The sequence below is a fragment of the Cebidichthys violaceus genome, unplaced genomic scaffold (genome assembly GCF_023349555.1).
Source record: "Cebidichthys violaceus isolate CVI_PGR_0920_01 unplaced genomic scaffold, fCebVio1.0.p SCAF_40, whole genome shotgun sequence".
Taxonomy (NCBI): Eukaryota; Metazoa; Chordata; class Actinopteri; order Perciformes; family Stichaeidae; genus Cebidichthys; species Cebidichthys violaceus.
In genome coordinates this window covers 1,930,831-1,958,556 of record NW_027176595.1, presented here as the reverse complement: position 1 = coordinate 1,958,556, position 27,726 = coordinate 1,930,831, and the positions used below count along the sequence as shown (strand labels likewise).

Sequence of the window (27,726 nt, the reverse complement as noted above, 5' to 3'; positions counted from 1 at the left end):
CATCAGGATAAAGCTACAGTAGTGGAATCAATGTGCGTAGGACTGCATGCGTGTGAATGTGAAGTTGTAGCCTGCTATTGTTGTTGTGTTAATGCGCTTGTACAACATGAGCTGTTATATGAATAGTTTTTTTTTTCCTCTTTACTCGTGTTGCTGCTGAGTAGAACAGCTGACATTGTCAGCCTGAAGCTTCATGTTAATAAATCATTACAGGAAGATGATTTCGCTGAATTCAAAAGCAAAAGCAAATGAATCAGGTCAGGTTATATAATAACTATCAAGGTCAAATAAAGACACAGTTATCAAAAATGGTTTTAATGTGGACAGTATAATGACGCCTCACTTTTATTACAGGTGTAGCACATTAAAGCAGAACGTCCCATAGACTGTAGTGTATTATACAGAAGAGGTCCATGTTGTAATGACACCTCTGATGTGGTGTTGAGGGGGCAGCCAATAGAGCCAGCTAGAATTATTTATTAAGTACTAAAAAATGCTAAAGACAACATACCTCTGTAGAAAATAGTCTGTATACATGTTTTTGTGACACTTATCTTTTATCATTTAATATTTGCTGCTGGCACACTAGACTCTTTGTTTGTTTCCTTTTTGGTGGATAAGGAAGAGGTAAGTCAGTTGAACAAACCAATTACAAAAGCCTAAAAGCTGTAGTAGTAGTTTGACTGTCAGCCGGACAGTAAAACTACTAACGTTGTGCTACAGTTGCTCATTGCCAATGACTGTTTTCTACACTTGGATGGTATATCTAACACGTGGAAACCAGAAGTCTTGTAGAAACCTTTTATCATCATAAAAGGCAGTCAGAGAGGTTTTCCACGTTTTTAGAAAATGTTTCTAAAAACTGTTCCAGACTGAAACCATGTCAGAAATACCACAATGGAACTGAACCACTGGTTTAACTATACATTTCATACGATGCAATGCAACACAAAAGTCATTTTAGAGACTCTGGCAACATGGGGCTTACATTTCACTGCACAGGCAATGAATGGAAAGCATGTCGATGCTTAGTGAACGTCCAGGAACTCTATGGAGGATGTGGACTGTCAAATACAGAGGTTGTGAATATACTTAACAGGGCATCTCAAACCAAAGTAACTTTGTATTGTACATGAAGACGCATAACAAAAGCCATTAGAACAGTTAGATAATCAGATGCATATTCTGATAATGAGCTAACAGTGATACAAAGAATTAATAGTGAACTGTATTAAACCTGTGATCATAGGCGCCTTCATTTAAAACTTGACCAAAATACGACAATGCTGCTGTGTTCTCACTTGTGGATGTTGCAAAGTAAACAGATATTGTACACATTATGTCTTTAACTGGCAGTTAGTGTTACAGAAGAGCTTGGTGTGTAAATATGATGTTCTGCAGCTTAATAACAGTGATTTCAGTATCTTTGAGGAAAGAAGTCAAATAAAAAACGATTTGCATTCACAAAAGAAAATCATTCAATGGTACTATACATCATTGTTAGCATGAATACAAATCTCAGCTGAGTGAATAGTCAAGTTTGAATAGTGTGAACAGCAGAATTCATACAACGGTGAAACACAAACAGTTGATTCACTTTGTGGCAGGACAGTTCCGTGCACTAGGGAGAGTAGTGCAGACAGTTTGGTTGGACTGGAAGTCTGTGAGGGTTTGACTTGAGAAGACACCTAGAGACACCTTTTTTTTTTTTTTTTTTTTTACTGTACTAGCAGTTTTCACTTCCCACCACAGACTGTTCATAAGCTTCCCACTTGTGTATCAGCTGCTTGAAATAGTCAACGGCATGAGTAAGACTTGCAGGCGGGCGTGAGCATCTTTCTACAGTATGTTGCTTGGCTGGAAAATCCTTGAAAGTAATGAACGATTGTTCCAGTTAATCGTATTTATTAAAACAATTTGCCAAGTGCGTCACGAATGTCCTTTTATGCAATGAGTTCTTTATATGGTGCTCTGACATAAGCAGTGGAAACAGATTAACAGCAGGTAAATATGGTCGTGTAGTACGTTGTTTGTCAATCAGACAAAAAGCTGTTTATATGTCTTTAGTTGACCCATTTATTTGAGTAGTAACAGACAAAAAAACAACTTAACTTTGCTTCACAACAGTTTTACATTCATCCTGACAGAAGTTCATTCACTGTTAACTTCCAACACTGGAGACGTCTACTGCTACTGCACCACTGCTTTCAGACTGTCCAGTCCAGATCCACTCCCATGTTTTATAAATGCTGAGAGCTTTAACTATGCTGTAAACTCTGAGCCTCCATCTTCACACTGAAAACGACTGTTGTTGTTGACTAAGACCAATCAGCGCTATAATACTGGGGCTTCATCTACAGTATGTTCTAGGATAACCACACACATGCTGGTTCTGACGAGAGGCACTATTACACCAACACGACACTGGTTCAACACTCTGCTGCTACTTCTCCTATAAATATATGCATCAGTAGGATGTCTGTTGGCGGTGACTTGGTTTGAATGCATTTGGAAAGTTTCCTTGAAAATGAGACACAACTTCAAAAAGTGACATTACATTAACAAAACTTTAACGTTTGAATGATTTTAAGTCATTTAGGTCAACATTTCCACAGAATGATTCCTCTATTTCATTTATTTTTTTAGAAACACTGAATGATATATTTAGCTTATGAATCTCTCTGGATGTACAGTATTTTGAAAACAAACTTGAATAACTTACTTTTGGACGTCTCAAAGTCTTTTTCTGAAACAAACACAATTCTTACTTTAGTCAGCCTTAGTCATGGCCATCCAAATTGTATGTGACCAACTATTGCTGATGTTTTTAAGTTGGACTTTAAACATTTTTAATGACAATACACGTGTAAGAAATGTGTTGAGGTTAAATGATTATTGAGAGCTTTAGGTCTCATTCATTCTAACAAAGTCTAGTGCTGTGAGCTCCCAAAACATCAGTAATGCGTTCTTTCTGATTAACTTGTTTGATCTTCCATTTTAAATAGGTAAACTCATTCACAAAATAGTAAGAATTTGGGCTGCTTCAAACTATTTAGGTAGTTTTTTAACTGTGTTCTCCCTGCACACTGCACTTGATCCAGCAGTAGAGCAGTGCCAGACATGTTCAGTGTTAACGGCATCTATAAATTGTCCAGTAAAGAATTTCATCAATACCCAGTTAACCACAGCCCACTCAACCATGATTTGACAAATGAGGAAAGTTTTCTCATTAATCAGCGCTGTATATTCCAAAACAACGACACAGCATTGGCAATTATGTTATGAGAAAAAACCTATATTCTCCTGTATTCTGTTTGTTTTTGACGTTAAACAAATGCGTTTCTAATCCTTGTCGGCTGAAGTCTGTGTAGGGAGGACTTTCACCCAGGAAACCTCTGTTCGTGTCCTGTGTGAAGCCAAAAGTGAACATTGACTTATTTTAATTTATGTCCGTAACTTAAATAATGTGACAAATGTAGTCATTTTAAGCCAAACAATGATGTTTTACTAAACGTAACCAAGTAGTCTTGTTTTGTTGTGTTTTGTTTTACAAAGTAAAACTGAAACATTATCCAGGAGTAAATATGTTTCCTCAGAAACTTAACTGAGAAAGCAGTTTAGATGTATGGGTACGCAATTTGGTAGGAGACTGAGTTACATTTACACAATGTTGATTTATTCCAAATTCCATAATATACTTAAATGTTAAGGTTCATTAATATCTCAGTGACTACTGACAATAGCACTGTATGTGCCCCATGTCTGTTATAAGTGAGTTATGTAACTTGTGTGTTTTGCTTTAGCAGTTGGATTATATGAATATCGATGACAACATATTCATCACTTCGCCCTCCTGAGGAGCCGTGATACCGAGTCCTGTCACAGTACACTTCACTTTTTACGTGGCATCTTTAATGCTGCCCATCACATGCACACAACTGCACATACTATAGTCCATGCTGATTCATTCAACACTCAGCAGCTACCGTTTCAGCCAGATGCTTAGAAAGTCCCTCATACTGTCACTTCTGTCTTGCTGTTGGTTACAAAGTATGGCTGTGGAGGCATGTAGCGGGTGGTGTGCAGCTCCTTCTCTATGACGCAGAGTTTCTTTGGGCCGTAGCTCTGCCGGAGTCCCAGCATGTCCCTGCTCTCCCAGGATCTTAGCACACCCAGGCTGGCAGCAGTGTTGGAGCTGTAGGACAGCGACTGGGAGCTGTGGCTTTTTGGGCTTTTGTACTTGTGACCATTCTGCTTTGCAGACACCTGTCTGGGTGGGCTGTAAGGATTACTCGGCTCTGGCTCCATATCCACAGCTTCCATGGGAAGGCTTCCCTTGGTTGTCATCTCGATCACTTGCTGCCGGTTGCTGTAGAAGCCGTCGTTGGCTTTCTCTGCTGCCAAATGAAATGAAACGACGTGATATTTCTTTGTCATTTTACCTTCATTAGCCATTGCATTGTGTCCTTATTGTAGAGCTAGACTGGCAGATGAAAATACATTTTGTTGCTAGAAAAACAGAGAAGTAGTCCAACCTCACAATAGCTGATTTTTTTTTAGTTACAGTTTCACTTAAATCAATTGAGCACTAAAGAAATAACAATAGTTGTTTTCCATATCAATGGAGTTATACTATAAGAGTAAAACAAAAATAGAATTCTAACCTGCTATATTGTTAATGCAGTAACCCTCATTAAAATCATGTTTAGTTTCTCTAATAGTAATAATGGTATTTGCATCTGTACAACAAGGATCTGCCCTTAATGTCTTGTCTTTGATGTTTTATGCAAGCTTATTTTAGGAGAATATTAACAGTAAATAAAAATATAAATTCAGTCTAAAGAGGCAAAACCCAGAGCATAGACAGTGTGCTAAGCACTGGCCGCACCACTCATTACCATGTCACGATGTAATGACCCGACATGTTTCCCCTATCCCAGTGGGAATTACACCCTTGGTGCACAGTAACGCAGTATAGAATGCTAATGGCGTTTACTAAATTGTGGAAGCTTAACAAAACCTATTCCAGGAAGTCCGATCATGCTTAAATATATATTTTTTTACATGATGCCTTACTGTCAGCCATTATGTAAAATTACATTTGTGCCAATTCTTATTATCATAAACTTTCAATGTGATAATTGCTAAAAAAAAATTGTATTGCTTTACTGTGCAACCCACGGGGGTCTTGGACCGACGGGGCTGAGCGGATTACATACGTGTGCCGACATGTATGACATGCTACACGCCTCATGCGTACAGTATGTGTTCTAGCGGCGACACTGGTGTTATTAAAGCAACGCCTCCCACTATCCCCGCAAGTCAGCTGTTGTGTTGTTGCTGCAGTCAAACAGTATCTCCAGCTCACGCTTGCTGGGTTTTGTCCAATCATATCGCGGCTCATTTGTAAACAGCCTCTCAAAGCTCACGTTGTGTGCGTTGGCCTTTTCTAACGTTTTTTTAAAATGTAATGTCCCTCAGGTAACCTTTTAATGTGGTCTCTTCATCAGCAGCAAGCTGTGGCTGAGCTCTAGGTCTTTCTTCATGTACCAGGAAAGAGATGCATTGATGAGCAGCTTATCCTTTACAGCAGCTTCTTCAGTGAAACCCACATCAGTGCTGGTAGATGAACACATATATGTACAGTACTGTATAGCTGCATCTCGTCACCACTCCCCATCACATTTGTGTTTTGATTGCTCCTGATTGTCTCCTGCCCCCAGTCTCATTAGCTAAGATTTGCTCTATTTTTATTTTCCCTAATGATCGGTTTGTTGACGGCACTTCAGCGGATTAGCAGCGAGAAGCTTCAGCTGCTCGCGTGAATCACAAAGAGAGTGAGCTGTTTCATGTGATTGGACCTACTACACGCACACTGAGCTGTCTTCCCGTCCATCACAGCCAATTGATTCATCTATAAATAGACCCCCGTTTCAAACACAGATCCACAAATACCTTTATTTCACACTTTGATTCTGCATATTTATTTTATTTAATTTGTTCTCAAAGATGAGTGTTGGTCAAAATAGAGGTCAGGGGAATTTAAAACTATTTGTTCTTTGAAATGCCACTGTGATGATTATTTTTGCAACACAAATATGAAATGCGGTGGAATATCAATCATTACTTGAAATACGGGAACATTTTTGTTTATCATTTTATTAGATAAGTCACAGTGTAACCACTGAATACTGAATAAATTCTTTGGGATTTCATATTACAAATGGAACTCTAAATGTTGCCTTACTATATGTGCTCCACTCCACTGTAACATAGAGACTGTCAGCATCACCTGTTGGCTCTCATCACTATTTTAATATGAGCTCACATGCACTCCTTTTTTCATTTTAGGATTTTCAGGGTTGTATTTTTACTTGCATTCGTAGACACTACAAACAGGCTTTTGAAAAAATCATTTTGCATCATCTTGCTGTGTGATACTATTTTAGTATTTGAAGTTATTTCTCGATTCAAATGCTGTTTGTCCAGACACTGGCTGCAGACTTTCTAAAATTAGCACATGAGAAGAGAAACAAACTTGCTTCTTTAAATACACTTTCTGCTCCCCTCTCTGTTGGCATTGATGGACTGTGGATTATCTGACAATGACTTCTGTCAGCCAGAGATTTGATGGAGATTCAAACCAACTAGGCTCATATTTAAAGAAAATGATCTAACAACATATGTTGTGTAAACAGGATTCAGGAAGAAGATATGAAAAAGGGCTAAAAAGCGGTCAAAGCTACATTGTCTTACATCATTTTAATGCTGAGATAAAAAGAGAGATGACAGTTAAGCTCACAAATAACTGCAGCTATAGCAGAACATTTTAACTGTTTTTCTGTCTGTTCAGACAAGCAATGTGGTTCAAAATGAACCACTTTTAATTTGACTGGGATGCCATAAAACTTTTATGCATTTAAAGCATTTCAGATTAATAAATAGTGAGGAATAAAATTAATATATACATATAATATACTGTATAAATGTTTATTCCAGTCCACACAATTAAACCGTGATGCTCTTTCTTATATGATGCAGAGAAACCCTGATTAATTATGCTGGTTCCATTTATAGAGGATGTAATGTGCTACTTAATTAGATTAACACCTTACCCACAGCCTTCAGCGTGGCGTACTTGTTGAGATCCTTGACAGGCTTCTGTTGTTCATAGGGGCTGGGAATCTGTCCCACAGCCGGGTAAAGCTGCGTTATCAAAGTTGATGCCTGAGCCACGTTGTTCATCTGGCTGCTATCTAAAGGAGGGAAAACACAAATTATGAATGCAAAAAAAAAAAAAATCCCCTGATTTCCCTTTAGAACTGGGCGATGATTCAATATAATTTATCTTTTAATGGAATCTTATTGTGATGAAATCATAAATTGAGATATTTCGTGATACACAATAATGATAAAAACAAGAACATATTGTTTCTCAGATATCTGATCATTTGGCACTAATGTTCCTCCTAAAATGAAAAGTACTTGATTCACACAGGAGTATACAAAAATAGGCTTTACCATGTGGTTATTTCATATGGACCATTTAATAATCAGAAAACATGCTATGTTGTGATCTCTCTCTCTCTCTCTCTCTCTCTCTCTCTCTCTCTCTCTCTCTCTCTCTCTCTCACTCACTCACTCACTCACTCACTCACTCACTCACATCAAGATATGAATTACCTATAAGGGGATAGATAGAAAAGATATTAGCCAAATGGCTCAGCCTTTATTGCTGAAGTAATATGTTCAAATGTGTATACCATCTGCATTAGCTTATACAAGAGGTGATACAAATTAAGTTATTGTATATTTAAATAATACAATTATTCATTTAAAGTGGCTTGGTTTCCTCTAAGTGGTGCTTCCATGATCCCCAGATATAAATCATCTTGATGGATGGTTGTGAAATGTGAATATAAAATAATTGTTGCTGTAACTTGGTAGTGTCACTTTCCCTTAAGTACGCTTATCTGGGTGCCCAGCTGGAAAGAGTCATGACTGCTCTTTGTGAAGCTGCGCTAATCCTACAGTAGACATCTGGTAAATTAAGGGGTGCACAGCATAGAGACTGGCCCCCTGCCTCCTGGCAAGGCACAGCAAACAGATGTTCAGAGTGTCTTTTCTCTGGTTAGTTGAACGCACCAATTCACAGGCGGGAGTTTGAAGACGGTGCTGTGTGTTTTATATAGCAGAGTAGAGATTTCAACATGTTCAGGGGCCACTACTTGATGCGTATAGTTTAGCTCATTCATTATGTACTTGCTGCTTTTCAGCTTGACCTCTTACAGAGTCACAAGTATAGTTATGTTTAAATGAGGTCGTGACTGAACACTCGGTCAAATTCGCAAAAGAATTGCGCTGCTTTTGCGACCGTTAAACCTGTGCAGATAAGACGAACAGAAACCATGTAATTCTCAAAGCAGCCGCAAAGGGTGAAATGCAACCGTCACTGTGCTGCTCCTGTGCTATTTGCATGTATTTACATCAGATAATATGCTCAAAATCATCCCCTTTCTATGCAAATTAGCCTCATTGCCAAAAGAGTCCAATTCAGAAAGATCAGCATTAATAGCCACATGCAGTGCAAGTGAAATTATTGACGACTTCAGAGAGTTGGTAGCAACTAAAGCTAATTTATAAGGTGTGTCTGCTCAAACTCATTTACTGTGGGATGCAGTGACAGGATGCAGTGACAGTTGTGAGATGAAAAATGAATGAATAAAGCTCCCCAACATGTCATTTTGGAACATACATGAGAGAAAAACTACATTTAAAGAAGCAATGCTACTGTAGGTATTCAATAAGCTTAAGAAATGCCTGAAACGCCACAACAAACTCTTCAAATTAGAGAATGTAATACATATTTTCCTCATTAATTATGTATTTATTCACCTGTCAATATCGGCACATAGAAAGGAGAGAAGTTAAATGAGTCGGAGTCTGGTCCATATGGCCCGAATCCACAAGCTTGTGGCTCAACGCAACGTCCTCAAGCTCATTTCTACTTTGCCACTTCCACATTGTCCTTAGCTGCCAAACTTTATGGGTGTGTTTACGCTGTAATATCATTGGGGAAATATCTCCGGTGAATGGGCCCTTGAGGCGGGGCAGATAGCGGTTGCAGATGATGTGCAGTACACGCTGCTGTCAGCGGCCACGATCCCTTCTTTGTGAAGTTGCCGCTCATTGTGTCATTTGTTATGATGCCAGTGGTTTCTTTTAAAGGTAACCTAGCTCAGCTTCCAGTATTAATCCACGGTGAGTCTGCCGCCAATAGCTTGAATATGAACATAAAAAGATGTCCTTCAACTCATCGCTGCTGTTGTTAATGGTTAATGTTTATAAACTTTAAATTGTGGGGTGTCCACTAGTCCTTGGGCTAGAATGTGTCTGATAAAAACAGATCATTAATAACGAAAATAGGTTAATTAGGCTCTTATTCCCCGCTGGTCAGCAAGAAACTTTATCACTGTGCTAATTAATTTTGGAAAGTCTCAAACTGTGAATGCTGTCTAATGAAATGATGCAGAGGACAGCTTTGACAATTCTTTGCTTCCACCACACCTCAACAACGGGGTGGTGTCTCGTACAGGATCAGATTGTGAGGTTATTGGAGGCGCCGCTGTGTTCTCCTTATGACGAGGCTGTCTCATTACAAGCTCCTGTATTACCCTGCTTTATTGAAAGCCTTATTAAATCTAGTCGTTGAGAAGGACAGCGCCGCATCCTCATTAAAGCTTCTACAAATGCTTTACCAACAAAAGTAACCAAATTCTCCAGAAGTGTAACCGGCAGTCTCTGCATCAAATCTGTTGCCTTGTCAGGTTCCTTTCAGGGCTTGTTGACCCGTTTCAGTTTCTTATAGTTCCTGGTAATTGGGCCATGCACTCATGCTCTCATTCAATGTGATGGTGTTTAAGTCAAATTAGATTATCTGCTTCCATAGAATACAGTGAACGTACTTCACTTGTAATTTATTTAGCCTCTATAATACATGATTAATACCGTTTTTAGGAAATCCTACAGTTGTTCAAACGATAAAACATAAAGATCAATTTAGTTTTCTTCCAGATGAGCTCAACAATGACCACTGTGCTGATCTGATAGTCACGGTCCGGGTTTCCCCTTTAAAGGTAGAAGCCCACCGAAGGTAAATAATTTCAATAGTTATCGATGTACACTGAATCATTTGGCCAACTTATTATATATCTATTTTATTGTCGTCCAATTACTTTTTGGGGGTCTCTGAATGTCTCTGGTAGCTCAGAGTGCTTTTTGTGAATATTTGGTGCAACTTTGTTATTTTCAGGATTCCAAACTTGGTTTAAACCGAGGAGCTGGTGTATGTACTTGTTTTTCTCCCTCTTTGATGTTTGTGTGACTTTGTGCTGTTGACTGAGTGTCATTTGAGCTTGTTCTGTTGTCAAAGTCACAGCTTTCATGTCAGCTGCTGGGGGAAAAAAGTAGGCCACTTCTGGAGACTTGTAAGGTTAAAGACTCCATGGTTGTTGCGGGAAATAAGCGAGTTAACACTCTAGACACAGACACCACCCTGGAACTCATAAAAGATTTAGGAGAGTATTTTGGGAGCTGTATGCCCTGAAATAAATGGTGCAAGGAGAAGGGCGCTCTTATTTACAGGCAGCCTACTTTCAAGTTAGCGATGGAAAATATTCTGTTATCTCTGAGTCGATATCTCAAACACTTTGTTTATGTTGTATCTGTGCATTATTCAGAATTATTAGCTCTAACTTATACTTACTCTTATGTGTACATTGTTTGATAAAAACATATTTTCAGGCAAATATATTAACCTACTTATTAATTATGGTAAGAATAATTGGTTTGAGTAATTTGTTTACAGGCTTTAATTATTTCTTAGAAAATCAACGGGTATAAAACCATTTTTCAGAAAACTAATTTGTTTATGTAGAATAAACAAGTTCATAAAGTGTCTCACTCTTCGTTAATTGTAAAGACCACAGACACATTTCCTGACCAGTGGCAGATATTTATTATCCCAAAGGTTTCAGTTGAAGAATCTTAATTATCTGAAAGAGTTTGGCTGTACTGATGCCAGTAGCCTGATGAATAATAAGAAGTAAATGTGCACGTCTACATTTATCACACCATTGCTGCACGTCTTTTACTGTGAATCACAACTACTAATTCACTGCATTCAGAAGCATTTTTGAATAGCAAGCCTGAAGTGTTGCATACTATAGCCCCTATTTAGCTAATGTATAAAATACCTTTGGCTCTTAAAAGCAATTCAGATGTGAGCAGCTTGGCTGATATAACCTCCATTCTTGAGCTCCTGAAAAGTAAACGACTATTTAACGATCTTCAATCGGGATACCTTCAACTATTGGAGGTGCAGATCTTTTGTGAAATAGCCTATATTGCTCTGGAGCAACCTAAATTACTGCCTCATTAGGTAAGTGATGCATGATACTGCTGGAGCTTCAGGATATGACAGTCAAGGTGGTGTCGACCGCTATTTTTTCACACTTCTCAGATTTGTAATCGTCAGATTTAAGAGTAATCCCTGGAAGAGTGCCACTCAAAATGTGGAAAAACTGTGAATTTGAAATTCTTCCAAATTTGTGGTTTTCTAAATTTACCTATATTAGTCTATTGAGTAGTAAAGACGTATACACATATTTATTCACTCATGTCCAATATTAAATTAGGGTACAAATAATGGTTGCACCCTTAAAATTCAGAACTATTTAAAAACTATTAAATATACATTAAATAAGTGGTCAATATGGTGATAATTGAAGCTGACAATCCACTCACTTTTCTCATTTCACAAACTATTAAGAGTGAAACAATCTTTATATCCATCCACTTTGTGTAAGCTCTCTCCATTGTCATTTTCTAATTATCTCCTTAAATATTTGAGTCCAGTATATGGCAGGTAGAAAATCAAACCTACATTTGGTAGCAATTTCTCAGCTGCTGTCAGCGGTAATGCTGCTGAGATACATTTCTATCTGGCAGTGAGGAAATGGACTGTCATGCACCAGTGGAGTGTTGGCAGTGAGCGGGGACTTTGTTCTCTCTGGCTGACTGCCTGGAGTAAAAAGAGGCCACGCTTCACAATTGCCCCATGCGCGCACATGGCCAGCAGGACATGAACATGATAGTGCTGGTAGCCAAAGAAGCCCAGCTCCCAAAGTCTGTATTACTGGCGTCTTGAGGAGAATGACGGCTCATAGCCCATTCGAACAGATTTTTGTTATCTTTGATGGGCAATATGAGGAACAGGGGCACCCTTTTGGAGCGATTCAATCACTGATTTGCAGCACTGTCCGTAATAAACAGTGACTATTATAGCTGGGACATTGTCATACCGGCCTCTAAAGCACAGCTGGAGAGGGCAAGTACACTGATCCATGTGGCAAAATATATCGCCTCACCTCTTGTAACCTTGTGAGAATTGCTGTCAAGAAAACAACAGTCATCCCTGTGCGGCTGCCAGCTCTATTACACAGAATCTCTCCCTTTATATCCCTGATACAGTCACTGTGCCATTGCTCTCACTGTCCAACGTCCCCAAACAAACGTAGAGCTACATTATTTTCTTCAATGTAGTAAAAGATGAATTGTTTTCAACATTTATACTCCAAAAGGGCTCGTCTGAGGCGCACATCTCGGCTTCAGCGTTCATTTAGGCTTCATGTCTATTTTTTACAACAATACAATAGTAAATGTACGGCTGATGCCCCGTAAAAAGCCACAAAAAAACTATGATTCTGACTATAGAGCAGGGACTGAGCTGCTGCAATAGGTGTGTGCTGGTAGCCAAACGCAACGACCAAACCAATAAAACCGAAGTAAACTGTTTTCCCCCACTGTGTCTCAGTTGCGGCCTCTACTGGCCGGAGGCCGGTCAAGAGTAGTGAGTGGGGAGTCGGCTGTAAATCAATGGTATTATCAGACAGGCAATAAAAGGTGATTTTAAGAAAGGCTCCTTGAGTGTGCAGCCATAAATTAACACCTGAAATATTATGCAGCGCAGAGATTCACACACACACATGTGCGCACTCACTCATGCACACACACGACCGATCTCATTATCTACTGATAAAGATAATAATAATAATCTTGAAAAAATACTTCAGATGAGATGTAAAAATATATGTATAATGATCGTCAGGCACAACTATAGTTCCTGACTCAAAGAAAGTAGCAGCTGGGGTGAGACAACTGCACATTTTCCAAAGCAATTATTTTGTATTTCTTTTTTGCAAAAGTGACATAACCTTTAAATAGATGTAGTCACGCCACTTGTTTCACAGTGGCTCACATCATTGATCATTTTTCTTTCATTTACTGTACTACTTTTTAAATCAGGACACGAGTTCCTCAGTGTTTTCACCTCCAGTTTGTGTAATGTTAGATATAGATACAAACCCCTTTGTTGTGAACTGGCTATTTAATTCTAACAGGCATGTTTTTTCCTTCATACTATACAGGCAGAACAACGTAGTATAACACTGTGCATAGTGTACGGAAAGCATATCTCTCTGTCCTAACGTGTTGGCTGGTTTCTAATGAACAGATAATTATTCTGTGAGAAGGCAAGGTAATGATAATCGGCTCTGATTTTAGAATGATTCATTATTATCATGTCACTGCTGACACCTCACCTCAGCTGTTCTTAGGGAGTAAAAAAAAGAATTAAGCTCAGTCAAAAACAAAGAAATCTCAACATCTAGCTCTTGAAATAGAATACCTCTTAAATATCTGAGGTTATTTATGTTTTGATGTTAAATTGCATTTGTCACTTCAGTGATATTTATAGTAAATGAAATGAGATGGTAAAACAGGACTTCAAAGTTGACACAAAGCACAGCGGGCTTGTAGCAGCCATGTTAAAAGATCACGTTTAGGTTTAAGTCAAACAGCACATGCAGAAAGCTGTCAGCGTCTGTGATTGACTACATAACCCTTTAGTGACCAAATAATATGCATTCCCTGGATTGCTACTATTTTGGCGGTCACTCATCAAGAATATAAATAGTTTGAGGACAATTCAGTGGTTTAGATCATTTAATTTAATTGTAATTTTGTGAGGTATGACAGAGGTAATTGGCCGCAGTCATCTTCCATGTGTGCCAAGAACGGGAAGGTTTTCATTACAACCACAAATTACACCAGGTGTTTTCCCTAATTAGCAAACCTTCCAAACTAATCAGTGGAATCACCCACTGCACTCTTCTGCTGTAATGAGAACACGCTCACTTCTGGCCTTCCATAGCGCAAGAATAATCACTCTTATTGATTTGCATCTGCCTCAAGTAAAACATCTTGAAGCATCTAGATTAAGGAAAATCTGTACATCACTTGACGTAATTCATTATTTTTATTTTTTATACTGTAACTGAAGCACTGAGTCATAACCTGGCTTGATTCATTATTTTATTGATTCATTGGCTTCTGACTTCTAGTGTTAAGGCTGTAAGGTGTGTTTCTATACTTCATTGGGAAATCAGTATCAGGAGAGTTTATCCTCAGTTGAGCCAAAGAATTTAGCGTTTCCTTTTTAAACGCCAGTCACTTAGCTAGAGCAAGTGTTTATAAATGAAGAATACAACCGTAAAAATGCTGCTAGACTGTGTCTTTAAAACTTTTTTAATGTGAGATGCCATTTGCCATAATTACTTGCAGGGGGGGGGTTGTCAGGGCTTTCAGGGCATCATGCAGGTTAGCATGAATAACAACTCTTTTCTGTCGGTACAGTTCTGTGTGTGTGTGTGTGTGTGTGTGTGTGTGTGTGTGTGTGTGTGTGTGTGTGTGTGTGTGTGTGTGTGTGTGTGTGTGTGTGTGTGTTGATGAACTACAGAACAAGAGTGTGATATAATGTGTAAGGCGGTTGCATACTATAAGTATTTGCTAAGAAGCAGAGCTCCAGGCTGTCGGTGGTAATTATTGCATATGTTAAATGATTGCTGATGGCATGACTAATTGCTTCACCAGCCCGCAGGATTGTTGAGGGACCTTTTTTTTTTCCAGCTATTTCAGGACCGGCATGCAAATAAACAGGGATCACAATTTAAGGTTTATATTTGTTTTAAATAGAATCTCTTAGTCTATGAGTATCTATTGAAAATGGTTGTGCTGGTGCAATTTTTGGTCAGCAAAAGCAGATGGCCGCAGCATTAGTAAATACATGCAACCCGGTGGTTAAACAAACTGCTCTGTCATGTGAACGTGTGTGTAGGTGTATAGCTCGGGGCTGTGTGCTGCCGATGTCACAGTACTTACGGAGACTGTTCACTGTGACTCTGGTCTGTATGTTCTCATAGTGCTGGCCAAGTCCAATGTCGTCCGTGTGTTCCGAGGCAGGATGGCGGATAACGTGTGCAAGAGCTCTGGAAAGACAGAGAACAATCTCAGACGGGACATTTTTCAGTAAATAACAAGTGCAGATTCTGTCCTCAATCACAGAGTAAAGTGATTGTCTGGGTCATCTGAAAGAAGCCATGTGACAGTCCCAAAAACAAATCGTAGCAGTATTTTTTCAGCCATATCTTAGCCATATAAGTTTACAGAGGTTATACTTTGTTAAGGTTGAGGGAACAGGAACAACACAAACTGCTGGCTCTGGTGTCAAAGTCACCAGAATGGGTTAAAATCGAGGCAGCAGAGGCTGAGATATTCTGACCTTTAATCCTTAGCAGTGTTGCAAATTAGCTTTTTCTTCCTCCAGCCACACTTTTGTGTGACGTTTCTCTTGCACACATTTTTCATAAAAAATGATTAATCTAATATGTATTCACTCAACATTACCCATTTTTAATTATCTCTCCCTCACACACACACACACACACACACACACACACACACACACACACACACACACACACACACACACACACACACACGCACACACGCACACACCCTCACTCTCGGACAATAAACTACACACTGTATGCACCTTTTTAAAGTTGGTTTTCAAATAAAATCCACCAATAAAGTAATAAGAATCTTATACTGATTGGTTGAGTAGAGACGTAGCTACTTTTACGGTTCGCAACTGCGACAATTAATCATTTGTTAAATGCCACCTTTGTTCACCCACCAACGGGGCTGCAGGTATCCAATGGATCCTACATTTCCCATCATGCAACTCAATAGCATCTTTCTCAAGACCCTCTCTGCCTACTTCATGCTTCACATCTCAACTTCTTAACGCTGGTTTTCTGTTTAAAAAAGTCTGGGGGCATAATTAAAGAAGAGTTTCTGATACCAGAGGGGTTGCTAACTAGTGGCCATTGGTAAGAATGTGACAGCGATGGCAGTTGGACAGCTGAACAAACCATGGTATTCAGATGAGGTTGCCTATCAAGTCAGCTGAGCCATCCAATGTAGTTCAACCTGAGCAGATGCAATGCAGATAAGGCTGGGTCATGCCGCCGAGTATCTGCTCTTTGTTCGGGAGCTTGTAGGATCTAAAGGCAGCTTACTGTAGGTCAGGTTAGGTCAGGTTAGGTTAGATTAGATCAGGTTGGGGAGTCGCCAGTCAGAAGGTTGAGTAGATTTAAGACGGCACAGCCTGATACCCACTGCAGAGCCTCACGATGGGTCAAAGCATCATTAAACATGAATGCTGGGCTTCCATAGGAACGCTCACCCAACATTTGGCACATTTTACATTTAGTGTTGGGGGTGACCAAAAGTGTGCTAGGTCGCATCTTTAGCAACACTCCCCCAACGGTGGCATGTATACACTAATAATCCACCATTATTCCGAATAATAGCAGTATTCCAAATTTGATGCGGGCATATTCTGTTTGGATATTCCGGATGTAGCATTTTCCGATTAAGACCTGTGATATGTTGATATTAGCGTTTTCGGAGCATTCTTTGGACATGTATACAGCGCATTCGGAAAGTACGTCTCAATTGGGGTTTTCACTTCAGTTTGTGACACATGGTCTGTTTACAGTCAGCTCTGTGCGTTGTCAGAAAGAAAAACACACCTAATTTTAAGCATTATGAAAGACTTGGATATCGACAGGTTTTTGGATATTGGAACGCCGACCTTTTAAAGAAGGTGGGTGAAGGAGTGAAAGAGAAAGGGCTGTATTCCCATCGTCAAACATGCATGTAAACAGGAATATCCATTTTCATTAGCCGCGTAAACAGCTTAGTAGGAATATTGTCCTTTTCGAAATGAGGGCAAAACACAGAATATTGTATTGTGGTGAATATTGTATTTTGTATGTATGCAAAAATAACCAGTGATGTCGGAGTGTACCGAAGCTAACCCAGAGGACACTTCTATAGTGGACTGCAGAAAGGTGAGAACTTTAACCACTGGGGGTCAGCCAAAACAATGCTTTCAACTGGTCTTAATTAAAGGAGCAATATAGACATTCAGAGCATTGATAGAGCAGCAAACAAGTATTCGCTATGTAGAGATAGAGTGGAGTAATGTCTACCTGAGCAGAGTAAGAAGTCACTCTCCCTCTGTGTGTGTGTGTTGTAATTCTAGCTTCTCTTTACTATGTTGACCGTTAGCTCTGTCAGCAGCATTAGCGTCGAGTCGCCGGCTCAGACATCGCCATGTTGAGAGCCGTTGTGAGACAATCAAAATGCTTCCAATCTCATATTTTGCACCTTTTTAAGCTTTTCTTTCAAGTCACAGAGAAACCGCTGGCGTCAAGTCGTGTTTTTATTATCGTATGTCACCTGGATTGTAATTTTGTAAAATATATCGAAAACTATTTAGGAGTTCACTATGTCAAGCAGTTTTTCATTTTTAGGTTATATGCTGTATATGTGTCAGAACTGAAGTTGATTATCGTAGCTTTTCACAGTGTACAACTATGTGCAGTGCCTGTTCACCTCAAAAGCGTTTGCAGCTTATAAGATCAGCCCCGTCCAGGTGATGCACGTTTTCAAGTAACATCATATAAAAACTCTACACTCCTTCCAAGTCCACCTCATCTGAAGTGCACAAGTCAACTTGTTATGGCGCAGTGTCTTAAACGACATGCATTTGTTGCATGCAAAAGATGGAAACTGTAGCCTGGACTGCAGCAGACTAATACTCTTTAACAGGACAACAATGAACACAGTGTTCCTCAGTGCAGACATGTTCTAGCCGTCTCTTGAGTAGACTGAGTGTGTGTGTGTGTGTGTTTATTTGTACAAATTTGTACTAAGTGTTTGACGCTCACAAGCATGTCTGCAATCAATCAACATTTTTACACTTAAAAACACGAAAGTCAGCACACATGCCTTTTTATAACAAATATATTTTTACCGAAACGGTACATTACAGCTGCTCTTGTGCTTGGATTCAATTGTCGGAGAGACATGAAACTGATGGAATTGTTGTTGAGCTGAACTGCAGAAGGCTGCAAGAGCTGAATCCATTTTTCTAAAACCCCAGGTGGATATGACTTTGAGTGTTACACGGTTTTATTTACAAAACTACTTGTTGCACACATAGGCGAGTTAGTACATTAGGGCCCAGTAACACACATAACAGATCAGCTCTAAGATGTTTTCACAGATCAAATCAGCGTGATGACGGGACAGATACCCAACATTATGTATGACCTACCTTGACATATTCTCTCGGTGCGGGCGGTGCGTCTTTTCCAAACCTAGCTTGGTGAAAATTCCTATGAGTGCCATTATGGCCACGACCCCGCATATCACGTACACAATGAGGTTAGTTTTATCCTTCGCGGCGTCCAGCGACACGTCCACTTTCGGCGGGGGTCTTCCTGTCATCATCCACGGCGGGGTGTCGTAGTTCTTACAGGTGGTCTGGTCCAGTCGGGAGCTGTTAAACTCGCAGCAGAACCTGAAGCCACAGGTGCCGCAGCAGTACCGGTAGCTGCCCGTCCTGCACACGAACGGCGGATCCCACTGGCCCATCACGTCGTAGTAGCCGCGGCACTTCTCCTCCACATGCGGGCTCTCCGTGACCCCGCTCTCCCCTTCCTTTGAGTCGTTAAACCCGGTCACCAGCATGAAGTCGTCGACGGGTTGACCCGGCTCGCCCTCCGCGTGGCACACCGTAATTTTCACTAGAAAGTACCCGAGCAGCAGCTCAGTGCCCCGCATCGTTGCTCACTTTGTACCCCGCTCTTGACGCCCTGAGAAACCCTCACAAGCTCGGACGCATCTTCCGAAGAGACGAGACACTTCCATGCGTAAATGTATTTAGGCTGATTCCAACTTCCATGCGTAAAAGCACAGTGCGCCCCTCTACTTTGATCTCCTTGGGAAGAAACAAAAAAAAGCGGTTATTGTGTGGGTTAGGCTCTTTCCAAAGGACAGTCTACTGTAGTAAATAATTGGAGAGGGGGAGCATCACTGAAGAGGCGCGTGCACCTGTCTGTACTGGAGGGTGTCAGACACCTCTGAGGCTGCTTCTCTCCACAGAGTCGGTCACAGATGCACTCTCACACACACACACACAGAGAGAGAGATAGAAAGAGAGAGAGAGAAAGACTATTAGAGAAAGACGATGTAAGGCAGAAGAGACCCCAATGAGTGAGTGAATCAGGGAGAGAGAGAGACAGCTTTGTGCAATAGATCTATTACAAGACCGCTTTTATTGTGTCTACCAATTGTAATCATTGATCCATAACAAAATTCAAAACACAGCATTTATGAGCGTATATACAAAACACAAAAGTGACTTTGCCCATCTGTTTGAACAGCTCTGTAATGAATGTGCTTAACTGATTGAGTTTTTGAAAGAAGTAGATTTTGGCTGTAGATTAATTCATTGCAGAATGACACACATGGGTAACAAAGGCATTGATCTGCTCTCTTACATCTTTCAGAATATTCTGTGTTCTGACACCTGTTTGGCTTGAGAAAAGTGATGATGATGATGATGATGATGATGATGATGATGATGATGATGTCAGTCCATCTGAACGTCCGTCTTTGGTTCAGAGAAAAAAGGATCACAACAGCTCTTTGCCACATTATGGTTCTTGGTTTTAAGATGACCATCCTTTCTGATGACGTTTCTTTCCCTTTGCCCTTTCATCTTGCAGCAACACTTTGGTTCTTGATCAATGAGTCAGAAATTAGTAAGGATACTGATTTTACATTTATCAAACGAGGAACAGATACACTCAACAAATTATCACTTTCTAGAAGTCACTATAGTGAGAATATGCTAAAGTATAACAGTTTAGCAAGCGTTAGCCCTTCTAGCCTCTGTTATTATCACCTCTCCCACACAATATGATATACAATATGACAAGTGATATCTAAGCAAACTCCAGAGGATACAGTTCTGTAGAGGATTCATCTTTGCAATTCATTAGAAGGGTCTAATCAAAGACATAGAACAGAACATAAGCTACAAAAGGATAGAATAAAGATACTATGTGCACACAAGGTATGTTCATTGTTCATCACAGCCGCTGCATGGTGTTCAAAAACCTGTGTTGGTCAAGCTTAATTTAAATGAACTCTCAGCTTGGTTTGTACACATGACTCATACACCACCTGGTGTACTACTCACATGCCTTGAATCTTGTTGTTTTAGAACTGAAAATAAGCCGTGAATATTATTACAGCTAATAAGATTTATTTATGTAATCATTCTGGATCAGAGTTAACCTTACAGTTGTCTTGTGAAATCTACTGTAATCATACGCAGAGCACTTTATTCCAATGTTCATTTCATCAGACTGTGCATGTTTCAACCATGCACCTTCAGCTATTAATTACTGACCGTTTACAAACAGTAACAGATGATGAAGGGGCCTTGACAAGCACGGATCTGCAAAAAAAAAAAAATGCTAGCTATTTATTTTTAGAGAAACCTTTTTATCTAAAATTAGGATTAGTGGAAGGAGGCTCACCATCTGCCACTTGAGAAATCTCGCTCTTTTTTTTTTGTTTGATGTTGAATCGTCTTAGCCATGGGAGGCTACTGTTATTTACAATCGTCAGGGGAGTTTTTGCTTGTCTTGTCTTTGTGCTTCTTTAAAGTTCACTATAAATAATTTGCAAAACTTCCAAAGAAGAAACTTCAGAGTTCCTGTTAAAGTCAAAACAGTACAGCTTAGGACCAGATCAAATCCAGGTGATGACATTTCATTTCAATGTTCAATTGTAAAAAAAAATAGTCAGTAGCTGCCAAATGCAACAAACGCATTACAGTTTGGTTGCTGTTTATGTCCTCCACCAGTTGGTATTCTAGCTGTGGGGTTGCTCAGTGTCATTGACACCCTCTGAAACATTGTTGATGAGTCACTGTGTTCATGAATCATACAGTGAAGTTAACAAAACCTTTATTCTTTACAGCTTTATCATGTAGTGTTTTCACGCCTTGCACAAAAACAGCACAAAAACACTTGAAAAGTAGTCCCAAATATGTTTTATCTTATTTTCAACTCCGCCCTTGAATATAATCCAAGATTTAAGCCTACTATATGAATAAAATCTAATACGAGCATGCTCATGCAGAGCCTTAATTGGTTATATTTTTGTCCTGAAAAAGTCTCTTTTGTTATTCCTGTTGTTTTTGTGCGTGAGCCACCAAGATTCCAGATTTCACAATATATCCGATTAAGTAATGAAAAAAAATACAAAAATGAGATGATGCACAATTAAAACCTACAGCAGTAAGTCTTGTGTTGGGGTCTTGTTTTTGAAACCGGAACAGGTGACATATATCCACAGGACAACTCTGAGACTGCAGTAATCTCATGCGCAAGCATGAATCCAAGCCATGCTTTGGGTGGGAGCAGGTGGGAAGGCGAGAGAGTTGTAATTCTGCTCAGACGGAGAGTGTCTGATTAAATCCGCTCAGTGTGGAATTTGAATGTAATCCCTCTCTGTTCAAATTTGAGCAATGTAAATGGACTGTACTTGTACAGCGCTTTTCTAGTTATCCGACGACTCCGAGCACTTTAACATTAAATATTCTACAAAATATTATGTCATTTGGGGTGCAGTATCTTGCCCAAGGACACTTTGACATGTGGACTGCAGGGGAAAACCACCAACCTTCTGATTGGTGGATGGCGCTCTACCAAAGATCTGGTCAATTAGATTCTGGTACAGTGAAAACTGTAAAGGAAATGCACAGTGAATCACACTAACGTTTACACCCATATGTGACAATATAGCAAAGTGGTTTTGATGCTGCCTCTTAAAAATGGAAAAAATCTGCATATTCACACTTAAGCCTTTCTGTGACACAGGTTTTGTTCTACTCTTGAATATCTCCTGATGGATCTGTTCTGTGTCTCCTTGTGTTCTTTTTATAAGTCAAGTCAAATACTGCTCTATATATATATATATATATATATATCTGTTCTTTTTAAGCAACTGCTTCTTCATGTCATTTTAGCATCAGTGTTTTGAACAGGTTGAAGGGAGTCGTAATGTGTGCAGAGTAAAACTCCACATTTGCTTCCTTCAATACACAGTCCTGCTATTCAAGTTATTACGTTTCTCTGTACAGCACTGTGAGGTTTTTAAACAAAAATCTAAGTATTAATAAAATAAGTAAAACCTCTTCCATCCCATTTTTAGATAACCACCCACATTAATCCTTTAATCTGCAAATATTTCTCCCGGGAAGTCTTTCTGTTAGCAGGCTGACCTTTCCCATTGTGAAATATCAACGGTCATTGCTGAACCATGCTCTTTTATCCCAGGTTTTTAGGAGGACACTTCATGTCAAGTGCTGTTGAGTTATATAAGCTACTTTGCCTTCGTTTGCATCATTTTGTTCATCAGATGAAGTATTGCCGTTTCCTAAATCTGTGACGAATTTGATATTTCAGTCATTTTCCGGTGAAAACGACCCATATTTGATGTTTTGCAAGATAATTGCTTGCAGATATTTTTTTTTTTTTTTTGTGAAATCAGTATAAAGCATAAGTGTCATTCAGTCTTTATTCATGTGACCCCAGTGTTATGGAGTAATTCATGCCGGCGTGGCTTGAAGCTTTCTGCTTCAAAGTGAGACACACAAACAAACAGATGTAACCTTCTAATTTGACTTTCTCAACTGTTTCTTTTCTTCTCCATATTCTCTTGATACTGTATGAACTGCTTATTGTTCTAATATGAGACAACATGGGGGGGGGGGGGGGGGTCTTAGTGGGAGATGGATACTATTATGAATAAAGAGGCAGAATACTTTGTTGTCAAGCCAGACAAAAGGTACAATCCTAAACCAGCAGGGTTGATTCTATCAACTTGATCACATTACTGAAGTCTGCAACCAGCAGAGACTCCAGACTCTGCCCAGCCAAGAAATAATCATCTGTAAAACTACCCTGTGTTGTACGGATTAAACAAACAAGATATAATATGTTAATTAGTTAGCTGTAGAAGTGCTTGAAGGGGAATTTTGCTATCTTCGGGTAGAGCCAGGCTAGCCGTTTCCTCCCGTTTCCACTCTTTATGCTAAGCTAACCGACTGCTGGCTTATCAATCTTCTTATGTAACCCTTGGCAAGAAAGTGAACAAGTGAGTCCCCCAAAATGTCAAACTATTCCTTTAAACCGTAACAGTGTGGAGCTCTGTACTGAGCTAATCAAAATAAATGGTAAGTAGTTCACAGACAGATACAGGCTCCAGACTTAATTCACTGCTATAAAGCATACAAAAACCTTTTTATCCCTGGTGCACCTGCAAACATTCAGCTGCGTGGTGATAGTTAGAGCAAAGCATCTGAAGGTTTACCTTGATCATTGAGGTGCTATGACATCTGGAGAAACGTCCCCGGATGTGTGTATTACACCCAGAGTAGACTGGAGTAAGCCATGGTGAATGGCCAGTGTGTTTGTGCTCGTTACAGCAGACAGTAGGGTATCACACCCAAACTGTTCTGTCTAAACACCATAAGGTGCAGCTGACAGCCCCAACATATTCTCACCCCAATGCGTCAAATAGCGCAGCTCGGTCAGTGCTCCTCAGCTTCAAGCTATGACACTCTACCGCTCAGTTTATGGCTCGTCAATATACACTCATTACATGCAGAGTGGCCTTTCAAAAACAACTTCCATCTTCACACTAAGCTTAGGTTTAGGCAACAAAACCACTTAGAGCCTGGTTGATGTTAACTTGACTAACGACTTGCGTGACTAGCAAGTGACAAATGAGTCTCGTGGCTAGCGACTCACGTGGGTCACGTCACTAATGACACTAACGACTCAAGTGACTAACGACTCGAGTCACATGACTAACGATACCAACGGTTCATGCGAGTCACGTGACTAACGACTCGCGTGACGAGCAAGTGACAAATGAGTCTCGTGGCTAGCGACTCACGTGGGTCACGTGACTGACACTAACGACTCGCGTCACATGACTGAAGATACTAACTGTTCATGCGAGTTACGTGACTAACGACTCGCGTGACTAGCAAGTGACAAATGAGTCTCGTGGCTAGCAACTCACGTGGGTCACGTCACTAATGACACTAACGGCTCAAGTGACTAACGACTCGAGTCACATGACTAACGATACTAACGGTTCATGTGAGTCACGTGACTGACGACTCTTGTGACAAAATGTCACGGGACATGAACAGCCGTCTAAAGTCTTGTTTGTTTGACCCATCCACCTTCCTGCCAACCCTGCAGCAGTCTATGTTGCACTTTATGCTACGTCAGTTGCTCTGAGGGTGTAATAAGGACGTGGGTGTGTTTACGTTGGAGAAACTTGAAAGCCCGGTGCGTCGCATACACACTGACTAAAGGGTGCCTCCATCATGGCGTCAGACATCGAGGAGCACTGACCAAGCTGCGGTATTTGATACATTGGACGTCAAACCACTGTATGAGATATAAGGGGTTTGTTATACCTTTAAAACCAGACCAGAGTTTCTCACCATTTGACCGATTGTGTTAATGTTGGATGACAGTAAAGGGTTGGCTTGTACATTAGAGTGACGTACTTTTCCATGGCTATAGATAGCTGACAACTCTGGGTCTAAAATTGGTGAGATATGCAACATGTCAAACACATCAAGCTGAGCCTTTAACAAATCAGTCGTCCAAGTAGGCCAGTCGTGGCAACTGTTCGTCCGTGTTCAATCACTGCTTCCCTTTTGTCTTCTTATTCATTTTACACACAATCAAGAGGCCGATGAGTGCAGAGAAATGTTGTCATGGTTACAGAAATAATAGCTAGGATGACCATGAGTTTGTCAGAGCTGATAGCACACTGTACCGTGCCCGATGCTCCAGCTGCAGGATATTACTTTGAGATGTCCTACAGATGACTGAGTGAAATGGTAGTATGAGCTTCAGGATCAGGTCTCTGTTGTAAACTGCTTTTGTAGTGTTAATACATTTTGCTAAGGCTGTTAAATATGCATTTGGCAAAGCACCATCATTTGGTTAGTTTTCACTGAAGTCACTGCTGTCTAAGCGGCCTATTTCCCCAAAATCACTTCTTTATTTTTGTCTCCTGAATAATGAGTTTAAACTGGCTGAGAAAAATACATACTTTTTTTTTGTATTGTGTAGTTTCAACCAATCACTAGATGGACTGGCTCACAATGGTCCAAAGCATTTTTTAGGTTTAGCACTGATAGCTTTCTGCGGTCGAGACAAACCTTTGATATTGAGCGTGTAAAATTGGGTGTCTTTTAGAAAAGTCTTCTCAAAGCAGAAAGAAGCTGAATGAAATCTGATTAGTTTAAGATGAAGTGAACGTTCTTCATGATACTCGTATTGCATGAGGAGCACAGAACTTAGCTTTGAAGTATGTATTACGTTGCCATAAGCAGATTAGTATTTAAGCTTTCATAATGTTTCAGATGCTGTAATTGGTATATTTTTCTCTGCAGCTGCATATCATTGTCACACAAACACTAACATTTGAGTCGCTCTCAGTCCCCTAGGGAGGCCGCTCTGTGTAACAAGAAAATAGATTCAATGCAGAAACAGATGAACTTTGCTTAAATGTTCCTGCAGGCAAAGCCTTCTTTCTTTCTTGTTTTTGTCTGACTGGCCCATAAAAGCGGTCGATTGGCCCACTGTAGTAAGACTGGGCTGATGGTGACTGAGAACTCTGACTTGATCTTTGGCTGATTGTCTGCTGCTCAGCTGAGCAGTTGTAACCTGCCTAGTAGAGTGCAGAGTCCTCTTTAGTGTTTGACAAATATTCGCAAAATAATTGATGACAAAACACATCAGGAATTGCATTGATTGCACAGACAGGGGACTTCCTCATTAGACGGGCTACTTCGGGAAAACACTGGTGGCAGCAGCTTGACGTTTGCTCAGTAAGCATTAAAAAGTCCACTGAAAGCGCTGTGTTTTCCATATACGCCACCCAGCCCTTTGTGAGCTTAATGCAGTGGTCCCCAAAGCTTTTCAGCCTAGACAGATTTTTTTTTTTTTCTGTTCCAGTCCAGTCCTGCCTGCCGGTACGTCTGCTTATTATTCTGACAACAAGTAAGACTTCATAATATCCGATTCCTCTATAGCTGGAAATAGCCACCGGAAAGACTTCAAACTCTTTGAGTTTAAAAAGAATGTGAGGAGAAACTTGTTATTTTTGTAAAAATGGCTATTTTAGAAACATGTCTCTTCTCTTCATTTACTTATTGTTTTGTCTGTAGTCAGTGTATTTCTGCTGTCGTGGTCAAGTCTCTCTTAGAAAAGAGTGATTCATACTAAAAATAACAGTGAGCCGTGCAGATCATGTCTAATTTTTATTTTAAACCTTTAACAAAGAATACTATAACAACATTTGAATCTAGTTTGTTTTAAATATGCAGCGTGCTAATTGTGAATGTTTTATTGCGGCATTGATGCTTAAATAAACCAAATAACTGTACATAATTCAAATCTAGCTAGAAGCACAACTCTAACCTCTAAGGTTAGAACTACTTGATTGTACTTTTATATTTCAGTGCAAAAAAAAACAATACATGAGACACAATATATGATGTATGAAGCACCAGGATCAATCGACTGATGGACCCAAATGTGTGAAGAAAGAGGACATGCTGTAACAAAAACAATTAAACCTAAATAATGAGGATGCTTCCATTTCTCAAAGACAAGAGAAATGAAAATAATATTATAATACATGCAAATTTAAACGAGACTTATTCGATTGTTGTGGGAAATCGGACCCGTTCTGATCTAAAGATTCCTTTTAAAGGGCTACTGTTCAAACAGGGTAGCTGATGAATTACAAATACCTGGGGAGTACGATGGATTATAAACAAAAAGAAGAAGCACAACAAAGTGGCATGTAACTACATAATTCTATTAGTCCTCCTCTTCTTCTCGCAAACAGGATTCAACAGCTACCCAGCATTTGTCTGTTGAAAGTCAGGTCATCCTGCTCCACAGAGAGCAGTGGAAGCAGTGATGCCTGGCAGTAGATATACCTAACAGCCCATTCAGGACCCCATCACAGGCTCCTTTCATTTCCCTCAGTCAGCTGCGGAGCAACAGGGGGGGGGTTGGCTGCCTCGCTCCCAAGTTGGCCACCTTCGTGCCAAAGTCTAGTGGAACGCCAGGCTCATTACAGCGGGATGAGAGTTCATTCCTCCTCTATGTGAGCTTCACAGGGGATAATGAGCCTCCTGACCACTGGGAGTAAGTGCTTGTCTGGCTTCTTCAGTCTGCCTACGTCTAGCAGGGGAGATTCACTTCCAGCTGTTTTTCTCATGCTCTCCTGAATTCCATCATTATACTCAGTGATGCAAATCGACCTGCACATCACACTTAACTTGCA

At 40.0% G+C, this 27,726-nt stretch overlaps 1 protein-coding gene across 2 annotated transcripts; it reads right to left on the bottom strand.

Annotated features, from left to right (window-relative positions):
• Positions 1–344: 344 nt before the first annotated feature.
• shisa9b (shisa family member 9b) lies at positions 345–19,427 on the bottom strand. Of its 2 annotated transcripts, XM_068728072.1 has the most exons (5): positions 19,369–19,427; positions 18,590–19,255; positions 15,280–15,386; positions 7,116–7,256; positions 345–4,397 (listed from the first exon to the last, which is right to left on the bottom strand). In XM_068728072.1, exons 2-5 carry the CDS (start codon positions 19,096–19,098, stop codon positions 4,015–4,017), a joined length of 1,140 nt encoding a protein of 379 aa, XP_068584173.1. In that variant the 5' UTR covers positions 19,099–19,255; positions 19,369–19,427; the 3' UTR covers positions 345–4,014. The 2 variants fall into 2 exon arrangements, with proteins under 2 accessions (XP_068584173.1, XP_068584172.1); XM_068728071.1 differs by lacking the exon at positions 19,369–19,427 and having other exon boundaries at positions 18,590–19,336.
• Positions 19,428–27,726: the final 8,299 nt, after the last annotated feature.

What these genes read in the sequence shown, in the direction of transcription:
- shisa9b (XM_068728072.1), bottom strand. Translation starts at nt 19,098, where the DNA reads ATGCGGGGCACTGAGCTGCTGCTCGGGTACTTTCTAGTGAAAATTACG. An exon ending in AGTCACAGTGAACAGTCTCC is followed by an intron (nt 7,257 to 15,279) that starts GTAAGTACTGTG and finishes TCCCTCCTTTAG; the next exon opens with ATAGCAGCCAGATGAACAAC. An exon ending in CGCCACGCTGAAGGCTGTGG is followed by an intron (nt 4,398 to 7,115) that starts GTAAGGTGTTAA and finishes TTCATTTGGCAG; the next exon opens with CAGAGAAAGCCAACGACGGC.